The sequence below is a fragment of the Suncus etruscus genome, chromosome 10, assembly GCF_024139225.1.
Source record: "Suncus etruscus isolate mSunEtr1 chromosome 10, mSunEtr1.pri.cur, whole genome shotgun sequence".
NCBI classification, from domain to species: Eukaryota; Metazoa; Chordata; class Mammalia; order Eulipotyphla; family Soricidae; genus Suncus; species Suncus etruscus.
Genome location: NC_064857.1, coordinates 33,331,024 through 33,350,922, shown reverse-complemented (window position 1 = coordinate 33,350,922; position 19,899 = coordinate 33,331,024). Strand labels below are relative to the sequence as shown.

The 19,899-nt window shown below is 34.0% G+C and overlaps 1 protein-coding gene across 1 annotated transcript in view; it reads left to right on the top strand.

The window, feature by feature from the left end:
• The window catches only part of NKAIN3 (sodium/potassium transporting ATPase interacting 3), a 559,837-nt gene that overhangs the window by 288,287 nt on the left and 251,651 nt on the right, over positions 1-19,899 (top strand). Inside the window, exon 2 of the mRNA XM_049782115.1 lies at positions 13,360-13,497. Coding sequence (XP_049638072.1) covers positions 13,360-13,497 — 138 coding nt within the window. The remainder of the gene's footprint in view (positions 1-13,359; positions 13,498-19,899) is intronic.

The window sequence follows — 19,899 nt, the reverse complement described above, 5'->3', positions numbered from 1 at the left end:
TTTTTCTTGTCAGTATTAAGGGGACTTTATGGAATTCCAAGGAACAAATTTTAGTCAGCTATGTTCACAGCAAGTGCCTGACCCACTATACTATTACTAAGCCCTATTAAGTACATATTAATAAGAAAAATGAATATAAAAAAAACTGAGGCAGACAGACAGGCAGTAGGGTCCTCGGTGTGACTCAGAAGAGCCAGGTCAGTGTGCCCGAAGAACAATGTAGACAGTCATTCCATTTTGCTCTGTAGCTACACATTTTTTTCTAGTCACACCACAACACATACAAAACATCACCACTCTACAAAAGTCACAAAATGACTTTGAAGAACTTTGTAGAAAACCCAAATAATAAAAGAATATGAGAACAGAAATGAGAAAATATTACAGAAATGGAAGGACAGAATATGTTGGTAGATGAACTAAAAGAATCACTAGTAGGCCTCATCAACAGAATAGCAACTGATGAGGACAGAATCCTTGAGCTCAGAAATGAGCTGCCTAACAACTAGTAAAACACATGTGTGCCTCTAAGAATCAAGTACCTTGAAATCAACCGAACTGTAGAGGTGAAAGACATATACAAAGAAAACTACAAAACACAACTTTTAAGGCACATTAAAATAAAAACCTGCTCCACATTATTAATCATCAAAGAGCTGCAAATCAAAACGACAATGTGATATTTCACACTACAAAGACTGGCACACATCGCAAAGAACAATCAATGCTTGTGTGGATGCTGGGAGAAAAGGATTCTCATTTACTGCTAGTGGAAATGTAAATTGGTCCAGACTTTTTGGGAAAAAGTTGTACATTTTTCAAAAAAAAGTAGACATTGAGCTTCCATATGACCCAGAAATATTACTTCTAGACCTAGAAATATACTTTAAGGACCCAGAAACAATGCAGAAAGACAGAAAAGACTTCCACATTCCTGTGTTGATTGCAGCACTATTCACAATAACCAGAATCTGGAAACACCTAAGTGTTTGTAAACAAATGAATTAAATAAGAAACGGAGTGGAGCATCGATACAATGGAATACTATGTAGTTGGCAGTCTTTAGGGTTTTTTAAATATAGTATCATGTCATTTGCAAACAGTGAGAGCTCAACTTCTTCCTTTCCTATCTGGATGCCCTTGATATCTTTTTCTTGTCTAATCTGCTAGGGCAAGTACTTCCAGTACTATGTTGAATAGGAGTGGTGAGAGAGGGCAGCCTTGTCTTGTACTAGATTTTAGAGGAAAGGCTTTTAGTTTAAATCTATTGAGAATAATATTTGACATTGGCTTGTGGTAGATAGCCTTGACTATATTGAGAAAAGTTCCTTCCTTTCCCATCTTGATGAGAGTTTTTATCAAGAATGGGTGTTGGATCTTACCAAATACTTTCTCTGCATCTGTTGATAAGACTATATGATTTTATTTTTATTTTTCTTGATATGGTATATTATGTTGATTGATTTACCATGTTAAATCATCCTTGCATTCCTGGGATAAACCTACTTGGTCATGGTGAATAAATGACCTTCTTGATGATGCATTGGATCCTATTTGCCAGAATTTTGATGAGGATATTTGCATCTGTGTTCGTCAGGGATATTGGTCTGTAATTTTTTTTGGCAACATCTCTATCTGGTTTTGTTATCAAGGTGATGTTAGCTCCATAAAAACTATTTGGAAATGTTACTGTTTCTTCAATTTTATGAAAGAGCCTGAAAAAGACTGGTAGTAGTTCCTCTTGAAAGGTTTGAAAGAATTCATTAGTGAACCCATCTGGCCTGGGTTTTTGTTTTGGGGAAGACTTTTTATTAGCATTTTAATTTCCTCAATATATGAAGGGGATATTTAGATATACTTCACCATCCTTATTCAATCGTGGAAGGTTATAAGAGTCCAATAATTTGTCTCTTCCAGGTTCTCATGTTTCATGGCATAGAGTTTCTCAAAGTAGTCTCTGATTACCCTTTAAATCTCTGCAATATCTCTAGTGATCTCCCTTTTTTCATTTCTAATCTGCTTTATCAAGTTTCTCTCTCTCTTTCTTTGTGAATTTTGCCAGTGGATGATACCCTTTGGTAACAATATCGCAAGCTACAGTGTAAAAGAAAAAGAAGAGAGAGAGAGAGAAAAGGAAACTATTTGCCACAGAGGCAGGCAGGGAGAAGGGGGAGAGGAGATGAAAATTAGGACATTGGTGACAGGACATATGCACTGGGGAAGCTGTTTTGTACATTGTATGATTGAAACTCAAATCTTGTACAACTTTGAAACTGTGTATCTCATAGTGATTCAGTTAAAGAATGCACTTATAAAAATAAGGAAGATCAAGTTTCTAAGAAGGCAGATACATGAAATTACCTGCAGTTAGATAATGAGGAAATATTATTTTTCTCTTATCTAAGTTTTTCAGACACAGATTTGAAAGGACATTAGTATTTATTTTATTTTTAAATATTAGATACTATGAAATATAAATCAGTGCATCACTACATTATTTTATAATGTTGTCAAGATTTGTCAAAACTTTAGGTTGCATTATTGAATAAAACATACTTATTGTATGCAAAACTGTAAGGGAAAAATTATCCTTACACTGGACTTTAGTTTAATAAATTCCATCTAGAAATAGAATTTTTGGAAACAAACACAGTCTCCAGGTTTGCAACAGCCAGTTCCATAGACTCACTCTGTTCTCACAAAAGATGTAAGCCAAGCTATGAAAAATTTGGGGTATACTGGCCACACAGCTGAAAGCTGACAATATCTGGAGGAGAGGGCAGACCAAGTCTCTGACCTCCTAAAGACATGCCTGCTGCATCATCAGCTGTAACCACAGCTTTATTATTTTCTCTGCTTCACTACTCATCTCTGGCTCTCTACAGAGACAACAGATATGCTGATATTTGGTCTCACCTTACCAGGACTGTTTTCACATTGAGTGCAGGCACCCTCCCCTTGCCCCCTGCCCTCTCATACTTTCAGAAGCCCTGGCAGCTAAAAACATGTCCCATAAAACCACAGTATCGAAATTAGTGCTTAGAATTTCTGAAAACTGCATTTTGCATTCATGCTGTTGTCCTGTGGAACAGACCAATTTTGATGACAGTGTATATCTGAGGCAACCTAATGTTCAGAAACAAAAGAAGTAACAGAATTATCAACTGTGATTTATAGTTATTGATAGTTGAATTTAGGCATATAACATTTCAATACCTGTCCCATCATCAATTTCAACTCTCATCACCAGTGTTCTCATACTCTGTCATTCTCCTACCCTGCCTTAGACCTTGACAGACGCATTACAAAGTTTGGTTGTTTCAGCTTAGATATCAAGTCTACAGTGTTGTTGAGTATACACTTTGGATAATACCTATATTACTCTCCCATATCGCCAATATAGCTGGAGGCCAGACTCTCATTCCCTCATAACTTTCCTTTCTCATATTCTTCCTTTAAGCCTTGATTTCTTTCCTTCTCTGGCATTGATCCCTAAGTTCAAGGATCAAAGGAGATCATTTTTATATTATAATATATTAATCTACATTATTTGAAGGTATGTACTATTTCATTTTACAGTTAATCATATATTTAAATATCTTATATTTGACAGCATTAATTCCCTTTATTATCTTCATCATTTTTATGAACATCCTGATGTAAAAGATACACAAATAAGCACATATTTAAGTATATTATATAAGAAAACAATACAGATAGTTCACATGAATTGTGGAACTTACTTTGCAGCCACCAATATTTGTTTGAATTTCAATTACCCTTGAATATCACCAGGAGTGACTGTTGTTCAGAAAGAGTTAAAAGAAAATCCTGATTCCCACTGGGCATGACCCCCAAATCTGTCTGATCTAAGAATCTGGGTGCCTAATCACATGATCATATCAATAGATGCAGAGAAAGCATCATGTGATTTTTATTTTTCTTCTTGTTGATGTTATGTATGATGTTGATAGATTTATGGATGTTAAACCATCCTTGCATTTCTGGGATGAAACCTACTTGGTTGTACTGTATGATCTTCTTGATGATGCATTGGATCCTATTTGCCAGGATTTTGTTGAAGATCTTTGCACCAGCATTCATCAGGGATATTGGTCTGTAATTTTCTTTTTTGGCAGTGTCTCTGTCTGGTTTTGGTATCAAGGTGATTTTGGCTTCATAAAAAGCTGTTTGGGACTGTTTCCATTTTTTTCAATTTTATAGAAGAGCTTGGCTAGGATTGGTAGTAGCTCCTCTTGAAAGATTTCATTAGTAAAACCATCTGGGCCTGGGATTTTCTTTTTGGGCAGATGTTTGATTACAGTTTCAATTTCCTCAGAAGTGATGGGGGTGTTTAGATATGCTACATCTTCCTTACTTAACTGTGGAAGGTTATAAGTGTCCAAGAATTTTTCCATTTCTTCTAGGTTCTCAAGTTTAGTAGCATAAAGTTTCTCAAAGTAGTCTCTGATTACCCTTTGGATCTCTGCAATTTCTGTCGTGATCTCTCCCTTTTCATTTCTAATACGGGTTATCAGATTTCTCTCTCTCTCTCTCTTTCTTTGTGAGTTTTGCCAATGGTCTATCAATCTTGTTTATTTTTTCAAAGAACCAGCTTCTGCTTTCATTGATCTTTCTGATTGTTTTTTTGGTTTTTCCCTTCATTGAGTTCTGCTTTCAGCTTTTTTATTTCCTTCTGTCTCCCTATTTTTGGTTCCTTTTGTTGGTCATTTTCTAATTTTTTGAGCTGCGCCATTAAGTTATTCAGGTATGCTACTTCTTCCTGATGTGTGCTTGTAGAGCTATAAATTTTCCTCTCAGGACCACTTTTGCTGTGCCCCATAGGTTCTGGCAGTTTGTGTCTTCATTGTCATTTGTTTTTAGGAAAGTTTTGATTTCCTTTTTGATTTCATCGTGGACCCACTGGTTGTTCAGTAGCAGGGTGTTTAATTTCCAATTGTTAAAGTTTTTCTTCTGTGTGGCTTTGTATTTCACATCTAATTTCAGAGCCTTGTGGTCAGCAAAGGTAGCCTACAAGATTTCTATCCTCTTGATTTTATGGAGGTATATTTTATGTGTCAGCATGTAGTCTATTCTGGAGAATGACCCATGTACATTAAAGAAGAATGTGTGTCCAGGTTTTTTGGGATGGAGTGTCCTGTATATATATACTAGACCTCTTTCTTCCATAACTCTTTTCAGGGCTAGTATGTTTTTGTTGGGTTTCAGTCTGGTTGACCTATCAAGTGTTGATAGGGCTGTGTTGAGGTCTCCCACAATGATTGTGTTATTATTGCTTTCTTCTTTCAGATTTGTCAGTAATTGTATTAGATAATTTGCTGGTCTCTCATTGGGTGCATGTATGTTTAATAGTCTGATTTCTTCCTGTTGTACATATCCCTTGATTAGTACATAGTGTCCATCTTTGTCCCTTACCACTTTTCTGAGTATAAAATTGGTGTCATCAGATATTAATATGGCCACCCCAGCTTTTTTGAGGGTGTTGTTTGCTTGGATGATTTTCCTCCAGTCTTTGATTTTGAGTCTATGTTTGTATATATGTGGACTCTCAAGAAAAATAATGAGTTTTCAAAATATTTTATTATGAAATGGAAAAACTAATATAAAATGCAAGATATATTTAACTTTATATGCTGAAAATACTGTTTTTATTTTTGTTATAACTTATTAAAAGATATTTATAGGAATATTTGTGGAGTTAGGGCTATATTTATTTACCTCAAAATTCATATGATTTATAATGCTATAAGCAATGAATTTTTCTGAATTCTTACTGTGGATGAAGTAATGGTTTGGAAGAAGTTCTATTGACCATTAATGTGGTTGATCCCCACAGGTACTATAATAATTGCAACATTAGATAATAAAACAGGGGGCCGGGTAGGTGGCGCTGGAGGTAAGGTGTCTGCCTTGCAAGCGCTAGCCAAGGAAGGACCGCAGTTCGATCCCCCGGCATCCCATATGGTCCCCCCAAGCCAGGGGCGATTTCTGAGCACATAGCCAGGAGTAACCCCTGAGCATCAAATGGGTGTGGCCCAAAAACCAAAAAAAAAAAAAAAAAAGATAATAAAACAGATTTTCTGTGGAATGAGAGGATAGAAAGACTCTTGGATTTTTGTAGCCTGTCAGAAACCAACTGGAACATGGACACATATCCTACTTACATTGAGTACAGAGAGGAAAAAAATAACTGTACATAAAATATTGACTCCTAATGATGCCAAATTCCAAATCTTCATGTCACAGGAAAACTAAAGTTATAAATAGAATTGAGTGTTAGACATTTTGTTGAAACTATTTATCTGTATAATCCAGGACAGGCTAAGGTTTTCAAAAGGGACTTCTTTTTTTTTTTTTTTTTTTTTTTTTGATTTTTGGGTTATACCCGTAGCTCTCAGAGGTTACTCCTGGCTCTACACTCAGAACCGCTCCTGGCAGGCTCAGGGGACCATATGTGATGCCGGAATTCGAACCACCATTCTTTGCATGCGAGGCAAATGCCTTACCTCCATGCTATCTCTCTGGCCCCTCAAAAGGAACTTTTTATGTAAGAGATAGAGCATAAGAAGCCAGAGGACTGGAGCATAAAAACTCAGTGCACTGATATTCATTTTGAAAGTTAAGAAAATCCATTTGTACAGCATCTAGAAGCTAGAAAAATATCAAGAAGAAAAGAGTTCCAGAAGATAGCTAGATAATAGCTTGTCTTTAACAAAGTAAAACTCATTGAATTTCCCAACTACAGAAGATAATATACTTCTTAAAGTTGATATTAATTGCTTGTAGCATTGTCATACCAACTAAAAGTTGATATGCAACTGCTAGTACCTGTTAGTAACTCTTTATGTTTGCTGTGAATCCCCCTAAAGTTCATCTATCAAACAAATATAACTATAATTAAAATTTGATGAAGAATCTGAGGCTTGACCAAGACAGCACATCTGGTCAATTTCTGAAAGTTGAAACTCTTTGAAGGACAGTTGTGGGTGGAAGAAGAGAAAAGATATGGAACACATGTCTAGCTACCAATGTTATTTCTCTTATGATAAAGCTTGTGTTATAATTTAACCTCATTGAGGCTGGAGATATAGTACAGCAGATAAGGCTCTTTCCTTAAATATGATCTACCTGGATTCATTCCTTATCACCTCATATGGCCCACTGGACACTATTAGTGGATGATCATTAACTTAGAACCGGTAGTGAGTTCTGAGCACTGCTAGCTGTGCCCTCCTCAAAAAATTGCTTTTATTAAGTAAAATATTTTGTTGTAAAATATCAGAATATAATAAAGTAAATAATATAAAGGAGGCCTAGAGATTGTATCACAGTTTAGGCACATGCAAACCATGTATTCAACACAGTTCACATTCCAGAACCATATGGTCCCTAGGCATGTTTAGGTAAAACCCTAGAAGTGTGAAAAGTGTCAGGTATGGCTCTGGAGGCCCCTTCACCCAGCAGCTCTGGACAGCAGGAGTTATTTCCTGAACCACAGGGTTAGAGCTATATTGCATTCTTGTAACTTTCCATTAAGCCACCAGAGCAATTTTGCCAAAATTTTTTGAAAATTATCTGTGAGGTTCCTGACCACCCTGACAACTGCTTGGGGGGAAAATCCAAATTATATAGAGTGAGAACATAAAGATACTACTATCATCATTGATGTTAATTAGTATATTGGCCTAAATTCCCTCATATATACTATAGCAATGCTATTTTGTTAATAAAAACTCAAGCAACAGAAAAAGTTATATAACAAGTTTATTTGGTTAATTTTATTAAATAATTTGTTTCTGGTTTCCCTGAAATAGTTTTTGTCACCTAACCTCAAAAAATATATAAAAAATACTGGAGCATCTGAAAGATTTAACACTTTTATTGCCTTTAACATTGAACCAAATTATGGGCATGTCCTATCTAGAATGGAGATTCAGGAATCCATTGGACTCCATTGGATCTAGGCATCCTGTGCAATCTATGTACATTCTAAAGCTTGGTTGCTTCCTTTTATAGACATATAAAAACATCCCCAGATTAGCCTTTGATTTAACTCCTGGAAAATCTCAGATTATTAAGACTTCTTCTGGTATACCCATAAAATGAAGGTTTATGATATAAATTACCTTTTCTTTCAGATCCATAAAACTATTTACAAATTATAGTGAGTCTCAATATATAAGCAAATGGAAATATTTGATTACTTTTTGTTTCAGATTAGATCCATAAAGGTAGCACCTGAATATGATCAGCATCAAGCAAAAAAGCCTTGAGATTTGTTTACTTTTGAAATTTTATTGTCAAGAAAAGAAGAGTAATAAGACTTAAAATGAGTGTACTTTCTGGACATAAAGAAACCTATTCAAAAAACATACTTGAAATAGTCTTGGAATACATCAATTTAACTTATCTGAATTTTAAGTAAATAGATTTTTTTTAAATTCTCACTTTAAAGAAAGATTTTATTCTTCATTGTTATTAAAGAAACTCTTAAATTCATAGGCTAGAGATTGTCAGTATGGTTCAATTTCAAAGTCATTTATAAGACTATGGTTTGATCAAATGCTCGCTCATGATTCTGCCAACACTATTTTGATCTTTTTTTGTCTTGTCTGCCTCTAGCAAGAAGTAGGAGATCCAGGGGGAATAAGAATAACATGTATTTCACTATTCTTATTGTGAAGTTGAAATCCCAATGGCAATCACCCCTTAAGAGAAATGTTCTTAATTCAACACTTCTTTGGACAGTAGCATAGCATGTAGGTTCTAGACTGAGTAAATGCTTAGGAAAGTGTTTGGTCATCTGCAGTTTTATAGCTCTTTAATTAAGTGTAACTTCATTTTTGCAGTTAGTAATAGTTATGAGCAATTATGCAAAATACCATATGAAACATAAAACATAACATGTAGATCAAAAAGAAACTTAATGCATTTTGAAGGTGCTCCCATTGGTCACTATTCACATTACTTGGTGTAAAATAAAGAAGCAAGGACATTTACTGAGCTGCGGTTAATACTGAGTATGATTAATGATTCATGGATTGCAAGAAAATGCTGTTTTCTCCTTGAGCCTGATTTGGAAGTATCAAACCCTGGGGGCAGAATGTTAAAACACACTCTCTGTGCCTTGCTACAGAGAAAGAAATTAAACAAGAAATTTTCAACCTCCCCCAGCTTCTATTTAGATCAAATTTCTATAATCAGCTTACACTGATACTTTGTCTATAGCTATATTAGAGACTTTAAAGCTTTTTGCCATTTGATTCTGAAAGTTACAATCCCATAAACAGGATGGGATTTATAATGTAACTTAATTTATATTTATAAGTATTTATATTTATAATTATGTATTTATAATGTAACATTTCTTTATAAATGTTATCTTTTTCTTACAGTCCTTAAGAATAAGGTAGGGATAATTTCTCACCTCATATTATCAATATTGTCATCATACATGATAATATGGTCATGTGACTCATGAATATATTGCAATGGCCTCATTTTTACATTCGAAGTTATGCCTCATCTTAATATTTATTTAATTTTCCTGGTATTTTATTATGTTTAGTGACAACATCCAACAGTGTCTGGGGGCTGTTTCTGGCTCTGTGCTCTGAGATCACTTCTGGCATTTCTCAGGAGACTATTGAGTACCTTTGATCAGAACTGCCCTCTTATATGCAAAACATGTACTTTAGCCCTTTAAGTTTCTGTGTATTTTTAATGATTTTTGTTTTTGCATAACTGATTTGGTTTTCTTCCTTCCTTCCTTCCTTCCTTCCTTCCTTCCTTCCTTCCTTCCTTCCTTCCTTCCTTCCTTCCTTCCTTCCTTCCTTCCTTTCTCCCTTCTTTCCTTCCTTTCATCCTTCTCCCCTTCCTTCCTCCCTTCCTTCCTTTCTATATTCCTTCCTTCATTTCTTCCTCCATTCCTTCCACCATTCCACCTTTCCTTCCTTCCTTCCTTTTTCGCTTTCTTACTTCCATCTTCCTTCCTTCCACCATTCCACCCTTCCTTCCACCCTTCCTTCCTTTCTTCCTTCTTTCCTTCCTTCCACAATTCCACCCTTTATCCTTCCTTCTTTCTTCTTTCCTTTCTTCCTTCCCTCCTTCACTATACTTCCTTTCCTCTCTCTCATTTCCACCTTAGCTCTCTTCCTCTTTTCTCTTTTCTTCTATTTATGCCTTTTTGTTTATTTTTCATGTAAAATAATTATATTCTTTTATTTATAATTGATAATCAGTTGGTTCTGCTTACTCTGAAGAGTCTTACTGCATTGATATTTTCTTGAATTTAAACCTCAATTTTTTATTCTTAATTCTCTTCGTTGCTTAATATCTCTCAGGTCTCCTGTATCCTCTGTCTTCTTCTGTTGTCCTATCGACTGATTGGTGCCTTCTCTTAAGTATTCTCTGAACCAGAATCACACTTTTCTAGGTGCCAGGTTCACTAGTGTGCAGATAATATTTAACAACTCTTCTTACCAAATCAATGAAGCCCTGATTTTTAAAGTTAGTCTCCAATTTCCATGACTGATAGCATGTATTTAACTGGAGTTTAGTGACTATTGAGTTTGGAAGATACATACCTGTTCTGGACAGCCATGGTTGAGCTGGAGACTTCAGCTCTCCATGGATGAGAACCAATTGAAACAGTATATCTCTAAAGTATACTCATACTCTCTGAATTTAAAAAGCAACCTGATATTTTTTTACTTTTATTTGGTACTCCTAAATTATTCTTTTTTTAAAAAATAAATTTTTATTTAATTAAAGAACTGGAGTTTACAAAGATTTTGATAGTTGAGTTTTAGGCATATGATATTAAAACTGCTCCCACCACCAATCTCAACTCTCATCACCAGTGCTCCCATATTCCATTTTTCCCTACCTACCCCTCACCATTCTTCTCACTCCTCACCTGTCACCTTGACAGCCACATTAAAATTCAGTGATTTTAGTTTGGAGTTCAATTCCTAATGTAAAGCTGTAAAGAAAAAAAAAATGATGACTTAAGAAATTATGATATTTAAAGACAATAGTTGCCTGTAAACTGAGTAAATTATTGCAAATAAACAATGAAGCAACAATTGTAATATTTGTTTATTTTTGTTGTTGCCTGTTTACTTCTTTGGGGGGTGCACACCCGGTGACACTCAGGGTTTACTCTTGACTATGCACTCAGAAATCGATCCTAGCTTGGGGGATCATATGGGAGACTGGGGGATCTAACAGAGGTCCATTGTAGGCTAGAGCTGGAAAGGAAGACACCTTACAGCTCTGCACCACCTCTCCAGACCTGCCTGTTGATTTCTTAAAGACATACTACCCAAATCTAGTTCTCATGGTGTAGATATTATAACTGTCTCTTGGTTGATACTTTTATAACCCATTTTATACTGTATGTTTGTTTTGTGGCCTTTATTTATGCTCTACTCTTGTGTCACTATAAGTTCACTGTAAGCAAGTTATCAAAGAAAAAATATTAGTACAATTTTTAAACGAGTTAGATTTTCTAATAAGTGGCAATTATTTAGAATCTCTTCCATTATGTATGCTTTCTTTAATATCACAAAAGAGAATACCACCTGTGCATCTTTTGACATAAAAGAAAATGTTTTCCTTTGTTGTTTGTTTCTTTGAAAGTTCACTTTACAGATTTTAGTGATGAGTGGACAGCTTTAAAATAGGTTTGCTTTTCAGAAAGAATTGCCTGAAGCTGGTCTTCAGGGTGTTTTTATTTTTTTTTAATTTTGTTTTCTTTTTATCTATTCCTGAGCAGATTCATTTCTGAATATATATATATATATATATATATATATATATATATATATATATATATATATATATATATATATATAAAGTGCATATTTACACCACTGGTGGGCAAATAAATAAAGTATTAGGAAAGGGTTCCTGGGAGCTAATTAGAGTGTTAAGCAGAGATAGGACATTTAAAACATGACTCTACCTTATTACATCACTCTGATTATTTTGTGTTGAAACCTTGTTGATGGTTATTTCTTATTTATGTGTATCTTCCCAGTTGTGAGTGCAGGCAAAGATGACAAATCACTGGGTGATGAGGATATACTCATAGGATGAATATTGTTCTTCTGTGGTTGTATTCAAGCAATGGCTCTTTTTGCTTTTCCTTGTCAGCTTGCTGAAAGTGAATATTAACAAAGGCATATTCAGTGTACTAGATGGAGAGCATTTCTTTGTATCCAAAGAAATTAAAGCTATTCAGGCATGCACCTGCAGCAGAACTAAAAAGTACCGTGGATAACATTTTCATTTCAGATCTGTAGCTTCTAGTGCCATAAATATGGCAATAGCTGGATCATTTTATTAACATAGCTCTTTTAATTTTTTAAAAGAAGAAAAATATTTGAAATGTGTAATGTTTATGTCCAAATACAGCAGGTGCGATTATAAAAATTTTAGATGCAGAATGAAGTAAATGTAAGGTATCTGTGGAGTGTCATTGGTGGCAGTAACCAGACCATGTTAAATTCACCAGTTTTATCATAAGAAACTTAGATGTCTATTATTTTACTTTTTTAGAATAGATTTAAAGTGTAATAATATATGATACAAATGTAATAAACTTTGGCATGTTTAATTATTATAGTCTAATAATTTATATTGGAGTCTTTAAAAGATTTTATCTAATCAAATGAGATTCTCATGTAGTAATATTAGCTTAATAAAAAAAAATTAAAAGAAAAAATAACTCTACATTAAAATTCTAATTCAAGGGTAAATGAATATGTAAACTTTATTTGAAAGAATTCTATTAACTATCATAAATAATAGTATAGTGCAAGAAAATAAATAAAAGTAAGATTTAATATTGTGTGCTTGGTCAAAATAAAAATTATTAATATAAAAAATTTTGTGCTGTATACAAAATGTGAATTTGGATAACAAATTTGGTATTTTCCTCAAATGCATGAATTATAGCATTTGGAAATTTATTAATCTTGAAATTATGCTTTATTTTTTCCAATTACTTTATGAAAAATAATGTGAATTAGTATCACAGTATCATAAAATATCTGCCTAGATTTATTGCTATAAAAAATTTGCCATCTCTGTATTTCTAGTTCTCCAAATAAGTTTAAAGTTTATTTGTACCTCAAGTTATAACCCTTAAAGTTATTTTAATATAAAATTTCATAAAGTAATGTATTATATAGCTGCCATTATTCTAGTGAGGATGATATCCATCATTGTGATGAAACTGAACATACAAACTATTCCACTTGTGAAATAAAGATTAAAATGTTATGATTATGTTGGATTAGATGCCAATGGACTCTCTCTGTTTTATTATAGATCTCAGCCTTAGAGAGGCAGATATTTGACTTCCTTGGCTTCCAGTGGGCACCAATTCTTGGAAACTTTCTTCACATAATAGTTGTTATTTTGGGTTTATTTGGAACCATTCAGTACAGACCACGCTATATTGTAGTGGTAAGTATTATTTTTTATCATCTATCCTCAGATAAAAACTGCAAGCTTTTTTTGAAAAGATTAAGAGAAAATAATTTGAGTTGTTCTCTCTGATATGTCAAAAATGTTATACTAATTTTCATGTATTGAATTATGTTGAGATAATATATCTGGGTTATATATATAAGATGACATCATGAATGTTTATAAGAAAATAAAAACATTATAACAATCAGTTTCAGGTTTAAATGTAGCACACAAAGTAAATTCATATTTCACTTGGAAAATTCAAATGGTTTCAGACAGTGTAGAAAGTCTAGGTGAGATGTAAGTAGATATAAAATCATAATTTAAATTAACTTTATCACACTCTAAAGAATTAGTCCACCTGGACAGAACTTGCTGCTAATTGATCATTAATTTTAATTGATCTAGAATAAAGTGCATTCCCTTTCTTTCACTAAACATTTGTTGAGAGCCTACTGTCTTATTCTAGGACTAGAAAATAGAAAAATGATATAAAACACAGCATCCTTGCTTCACTCACGATTCATGGTAGAAATGGAAAATCAAAGGAGTCAAGAAATGATGAAATGACAGTGAATGAGGTTGGGAGAACACAAATGAACCAAATTCATCAAGATTGGAGACTGGAGCCAGTTTATGCTTCTTTGTTCTCTATCCTCTACTCCTGCCTACTTATCCTTCCTCTGACTCCAACAGCATTTTACTGCTGTTTGTACCCCACATCCCCACCTCTAGCAATATGTTCTCAGCTCCTTGAATTCACACTTCCCTGAACATAAATAATTTAATAGTCACACTGTACCCTTGCTTCTGTGCTTCTAGCACAGAATTGTTTAAAATTGTTGTATTTATATCTCCCCTAGAAAACAATGAGTTCTTTGAAAACATTGAATGGAATAGCTAGCTTGATAAATACTTATACCTCTATCAATCTAGTTTCATGCCTGTTTACAGGGTCCACTATTCAGAGGAAAAGTCTCAATTTTCCCCCCCGGTATCATTTCTTTCACTTCCTCTCTCCTTTATCATCAGTGGGTAGAAAGAAAAAGATTTAGTTCATATTTAGAATTTTGAAATAAAAATATCTACAAGAAAAATCAATTAATGATTGGCTTATTTTTATTTTCTCTTTTAATCTGTATACCAACCAAATATCTTACTGTTTCATTTGCTGTCTTATTCAATAACTTGTCCAAGAAAAAGAGACAAAGCAGTGAACAAGCAGAAAGATCTTCAGTCTAAACGTGTCATTCAATTTATTCTTGTCTATAAAAATAAGGGTGTCAACCATAAACTTTTCGGATTGGTATTTGGGAAGATTAAATGTGGCCTGTTCCTATCTTTGTTATTGTTGGGTTCTCAAAATTGTTTTATCACGATTAATATTCTGTTTCCACCACTGGAATACAAATGTTATGAGGCTATTATTACTCTATGTTTTTTATTGGAAATGATATAGCCCTAATTCCTCCATAGATAGTAGAATAATATAGGGGCCAGATTTTCTCTTGTTCTAACATGAATATAAATTGTCAATTTGAAAGACATATCTGAATCATCATCATATGAAGAAACCACTAAAATTTATTCTGGTGTGAAACAACATGCAAATGAATATGCCTAGGTAAAATCATACTAGGTAAATAATGCCTAGGTTTAAAAAAAAATGAGGTAAAAAGAAAGCAGGGCTGAAGAAGTAAATATGCTGGTTTTGGCTAGTGAGAGCAGAATCACTACCTGATTATTAGTGACAGCATCCCAGATCCCAATTTAGCAAAGTGAAACTCACAAGTATTGTGATAGAAAGTGAAGTTTGGGGGTTTGTGTGTGTTTTAGTTTGGTTTGCAGTTTGGGGTACACACCCAGCAATGCTTAGAGATTACTCGTGGCTCTGTGCTCAGGAATCATTCCTAACAGTGCTTGCAGAACCATTGGGATGTTCAAGGTCTAACCTGGGTTGGCAGGGTGTGCAAGGCAAGCCCCATTCCTGCTGTACCATTGCTGTTTTAAGACACTCATACATGGAGATAAAGTCCTGGACCCCAGAAATAGAGATATGCACTTAACCTGAGGAAAGGTAATCCTGTAATAGGGCACAAGACTGGAGAACAGGATAACTTTCAGCTATTCCTCTTAAGTGGTTAAGACATAAGTTCTCAACTTTTTGCAAACTCAGAATTAAGTAGTCGCTTTAAAACATGCTCCAAAGGGTGGGGGTAGGAGTAGAAACTCAGGTGGAAACTCCAAACTTATATCTTTATATCAGACATTGTAGGAGCAGGATTCACATGCTATACTATGTCTAGGCAGCAATAAATAAACAGCTGTTTTCAGAAACAAATGTAAGGTGGATTGCCTTACATGATCCATGTTTGATCCCTGACACTGCAGATAGCTCCACCTGCATTGCCAGGTGTCGTCCCAGAGCACAAAACTGAGAATACCTGGGTGTGTCTCAAAAACCAATGGTAATGATAATTAGTATGATAATAAAAATATAATTATAATAATAAAATTATCATATTATTACAATAATAATGGTAATTTTAAAAATAAACTGATAATGATAGTCTAGTGAGTAAGGCTGTACCAAATGAGATGCTGGGCTCAGTTCCCAGTAGGCAATATGTTCCCCATCATGATGGAGTAATACCTGAAAGCAGTCATAGGAATAAGCCCTGCACATCACTGAGAGTGGCCCCCAAACAAACAAAACTAAAATAAATCTTAAAAAATTATTTTAACCACTGTAATCTTTATTTAATAGTACATGCCAAGGCCATAAGCTGGCACCAAGTTTAACATAGAGATGAAGAAGGCATCTTAAGTTTTTTTTCAGTTATAAACAAAATAAATCAGAGTGTGGAATGTGAAATCATAGCTTTTGTTAGAGACTACCCTAGAACTACCTGTTTACAAATGTCTGTTCACTCCGAGGTCAATTATTTTGAGATCTGACTTATGACCTCCAAAATGATATTTTCCCTAAAATTATTTACATTTTTATTATTTAGTAGGTAATAAATGTATTTACTCAAACAGTTTTAAATGAAAGAAGTACTAATATTATGTTTTAAAACTACTGATTATGAGCTTGAACTCAGAACTTAAAATATATTAGACTTGAAGAAAGTTTGCTAAGTCTTCAAGTTAATCATTTGGAATTTTATGCAAGTGAAAGGCAGCACTTGCATTCATTTAAATGTTATATCTGGAAGTTTCCCTATGCATCTCTCTGAGCACTGATCTGTATGACTGTTAGGTTTTAAGTTGCTTCAAGATATAAATCCTCTCTCACCTGCAAAGTCATAGAACATTTATTTGCTTTATTTATACCCAATTTACTCCATTTATAAAGATAACTTTTAATTATTGTGTAATATATCTCACTGGTTTAGCATGACTTCATAAATTAAATTTAATAAATGATCTAGCCTTTGTTACACCTACTTATTTATTTATTTGGTTTTTCCTCTGCACTCCTTGCTATTAAAATTAATTGATGGTGCATTGATCTTGTGGTTCTTCAGGATTTGAATATTAAACTTCACTAGTTGAATACTAAACACTGACGTAACCTCTTATGAAATTATCAGTCTAACAATGTTTCTATAATTACAGCTTATTAATACACATATGACTGAGTAAATGGCTTTCTGGCAATAAGAAAATATTTGAAGTGGAAATTATTTTATAGGTTAACAGTTAGATTTATAAAATTCATTTCAATTAAAATGCTTAAATATCTTTATAAAATTAGGAAATACACAGGATGTCGCATAGAGGTTATGAGCTTGTCTTTATAAACTTTATGTATGTAGATTTGAATTTAGAGTATTACTAAACATAAAAATACAGTAGAATAGGTAAAGAAATGAAGATAAATGGACTAGATTATCTTTGCATTGTAAAGTTACCTTTGACACTGATATAAATAATTAGTATTTTTTGAAAATAACATTCTTATCTATTTTATTGTTATTTCAATATATTAAAAATGAAATAAGGAGTATTGAAAATATGTCACTCTTGTGTGTTTTCTAATTATAAGAAATGTCATTCATTTTATTTTGGGTACATATTGAAACAGATAGATTTTTGTATCTGCAAGAGTCCAAAGTTCATTAATAAAAATACTTTGCATTCTCAATTAAATAATGTACTGAGAAAAAATTACAGTAGTATTTTTGTTTGTTTCTTTAATTTTTTGAATATAATATTAGTTTACACTTACTTTTTTTTTTTTTTGATTTTTGGGCCACACCCGGCGGTGCTCAGGGGTTACTCCTGGCTGTCTGTCTGCTCAGAAATAGCTCCTGGAAGGCACGGGGGACCATATGGGACACCGGGATTCGAACCAACCACCTTTGGTCCTGGATCGGCTGCTTGCAAGGCAAACGCCGATGTGCTATCTCTCCGGGCCCAGTTTACACTTACTTTTATATCTTTATTTAAGCACCATGATTACAAATATGTTTGTAGTTGGGTTTTAAAAACTGCCAGTCAAGATGGCAAACTGGAAAGAGGTTAACACTAGTGATGGACTGATTCTGGAACATTATATGTCTATAATCCAGCTATGAATAAATTTGTAATTCACATGCTTTAATTTAAAAAATTCTGCTTAGGGAAAAGTGTGAATATAGCAGATAGGGCATTTTCCTTGCACTCAGCAAACCCAGGTTTGATCTCCAGAATCCCATATGGTCCCAAACTCAAAAAAAAGTAACTCCTGGGTACATTATCACAGGTTGCTTGAGTACTTCAAGTTGTGGTCCAGAAACTAAAAGTCAGAAGAAAGGCATACTGTTCATATCATTCATATTAATTGCAAATTTCAAAACAAAATTATTTTTCAAAAATATTATTGCAAAAATTATTTAAATATTTAAAAACAAAAACTATACAAATGTATATGAGTAAATTAACCTTTGAATTAACTGGTTATTTTATAGTTTACAAAATTTCGCATTACTAACTTGAAAATAAATCTATAGTTTTTCTTAAGATCATTTAAAATCTAACATAAAGTTGTTGTGCAACCCAGATCCAAAGTCAAACTGTCAGGCAGACTGTCCCAATTCTGACACCAACTAGGTGATCAAATGATGTGCTTTTTTAATTCACTTTCAGCACAAAGACTGAAGGACTCGATTAATGTAAAATTCTTAACACAGTACCAGGAATGTAGACAGTATTAGTATAATAAGCCTTATTAATGTTCAGGTGAAGACGTTTAGTCAATCTTTGAATTGTTTGGGTTATTCCTGTCTTTGTACTCAGGGATCACCCCCTGACACTGCTCCGGATATGAGGCTTGGGGTAGGTGGGGGGCATTGGTGGTGGGAATGTTGCACTGGTGAAGAGGAGTATTCTGTTTATGACTTAAACCCAACTACAAACATGCTTGTAATCATGGTGCTTAAATCAAGATTTATAAAAAATAAATATGACATATATAACATATATGGTTATGAAAAAGAAAAGTGCCCTACTCGCTGTGCTATTTCTCCAATTCCTACCTTCTAATACAGGGGTCTCAAACTCAATTTACCTGGGGGTCGCAAGAAGCAAAGTTGGGGTGAGGCAGGGCTGCATAAGGAATTTCGCTTACCGAATACTCACAATAAAAAATCTCATTACTAAGAAAAAAAAAGGCAAAAAATCGCATAAAATATTTGCATACCCCGAACGGAACTGCTGGGGTATGCAAATGTTTAGTGCAATTTTTTTCTTACTAATGCGATTTTTATTGCGATTATTCGGTAATGCGAATAATAGCGAATACTGCGATATTTGAAGGCAGCCGCGGGCCACAAAATGTTGTATGGAGGGCCGCAAACGGCTGCGGGCCGCGAGTTTGAGACCCGTTTTAATAGTTTAAAAGTGTCCTCAGTGACACTACTTGTAAAAGATCCTGAATATGTTTTAATTACTAAATTTGTGCTGTAAGTTTTTTTAATTTAAGATATCTATTGACATAGGATAGATTAAGCTGATGAATTATTTGATGTTCATCTTAACAATAGCATGCTGTCCTTTTTATTATGGAACTATAGCAATATTTAATTTATGTAACTGTTCAAGAAATTTAAGTGGCACACTTTTGTAATAAATAAAATAGGCAACCAAATTATTATATTTCTTCTGTTACTTTTGTTACCTCAATCTCAATGACAAGAGGTAGGTAGCAGAGTTGTTTTATACATGACTCACCTGCGACCTTTCCCCAGAATCTCACAATGCTCCCAACCCCACCAGCACTGATCCCTAAGTGCAAAACCAGGAATAGTAACTCCTGAGCACTGCTATGTAAAGTCCTCACACTCAGACCAAAAAAATTATATTAACCTCAGTAAGAATCAATACTGTTGAATAGGGTATGCATTAATTCTC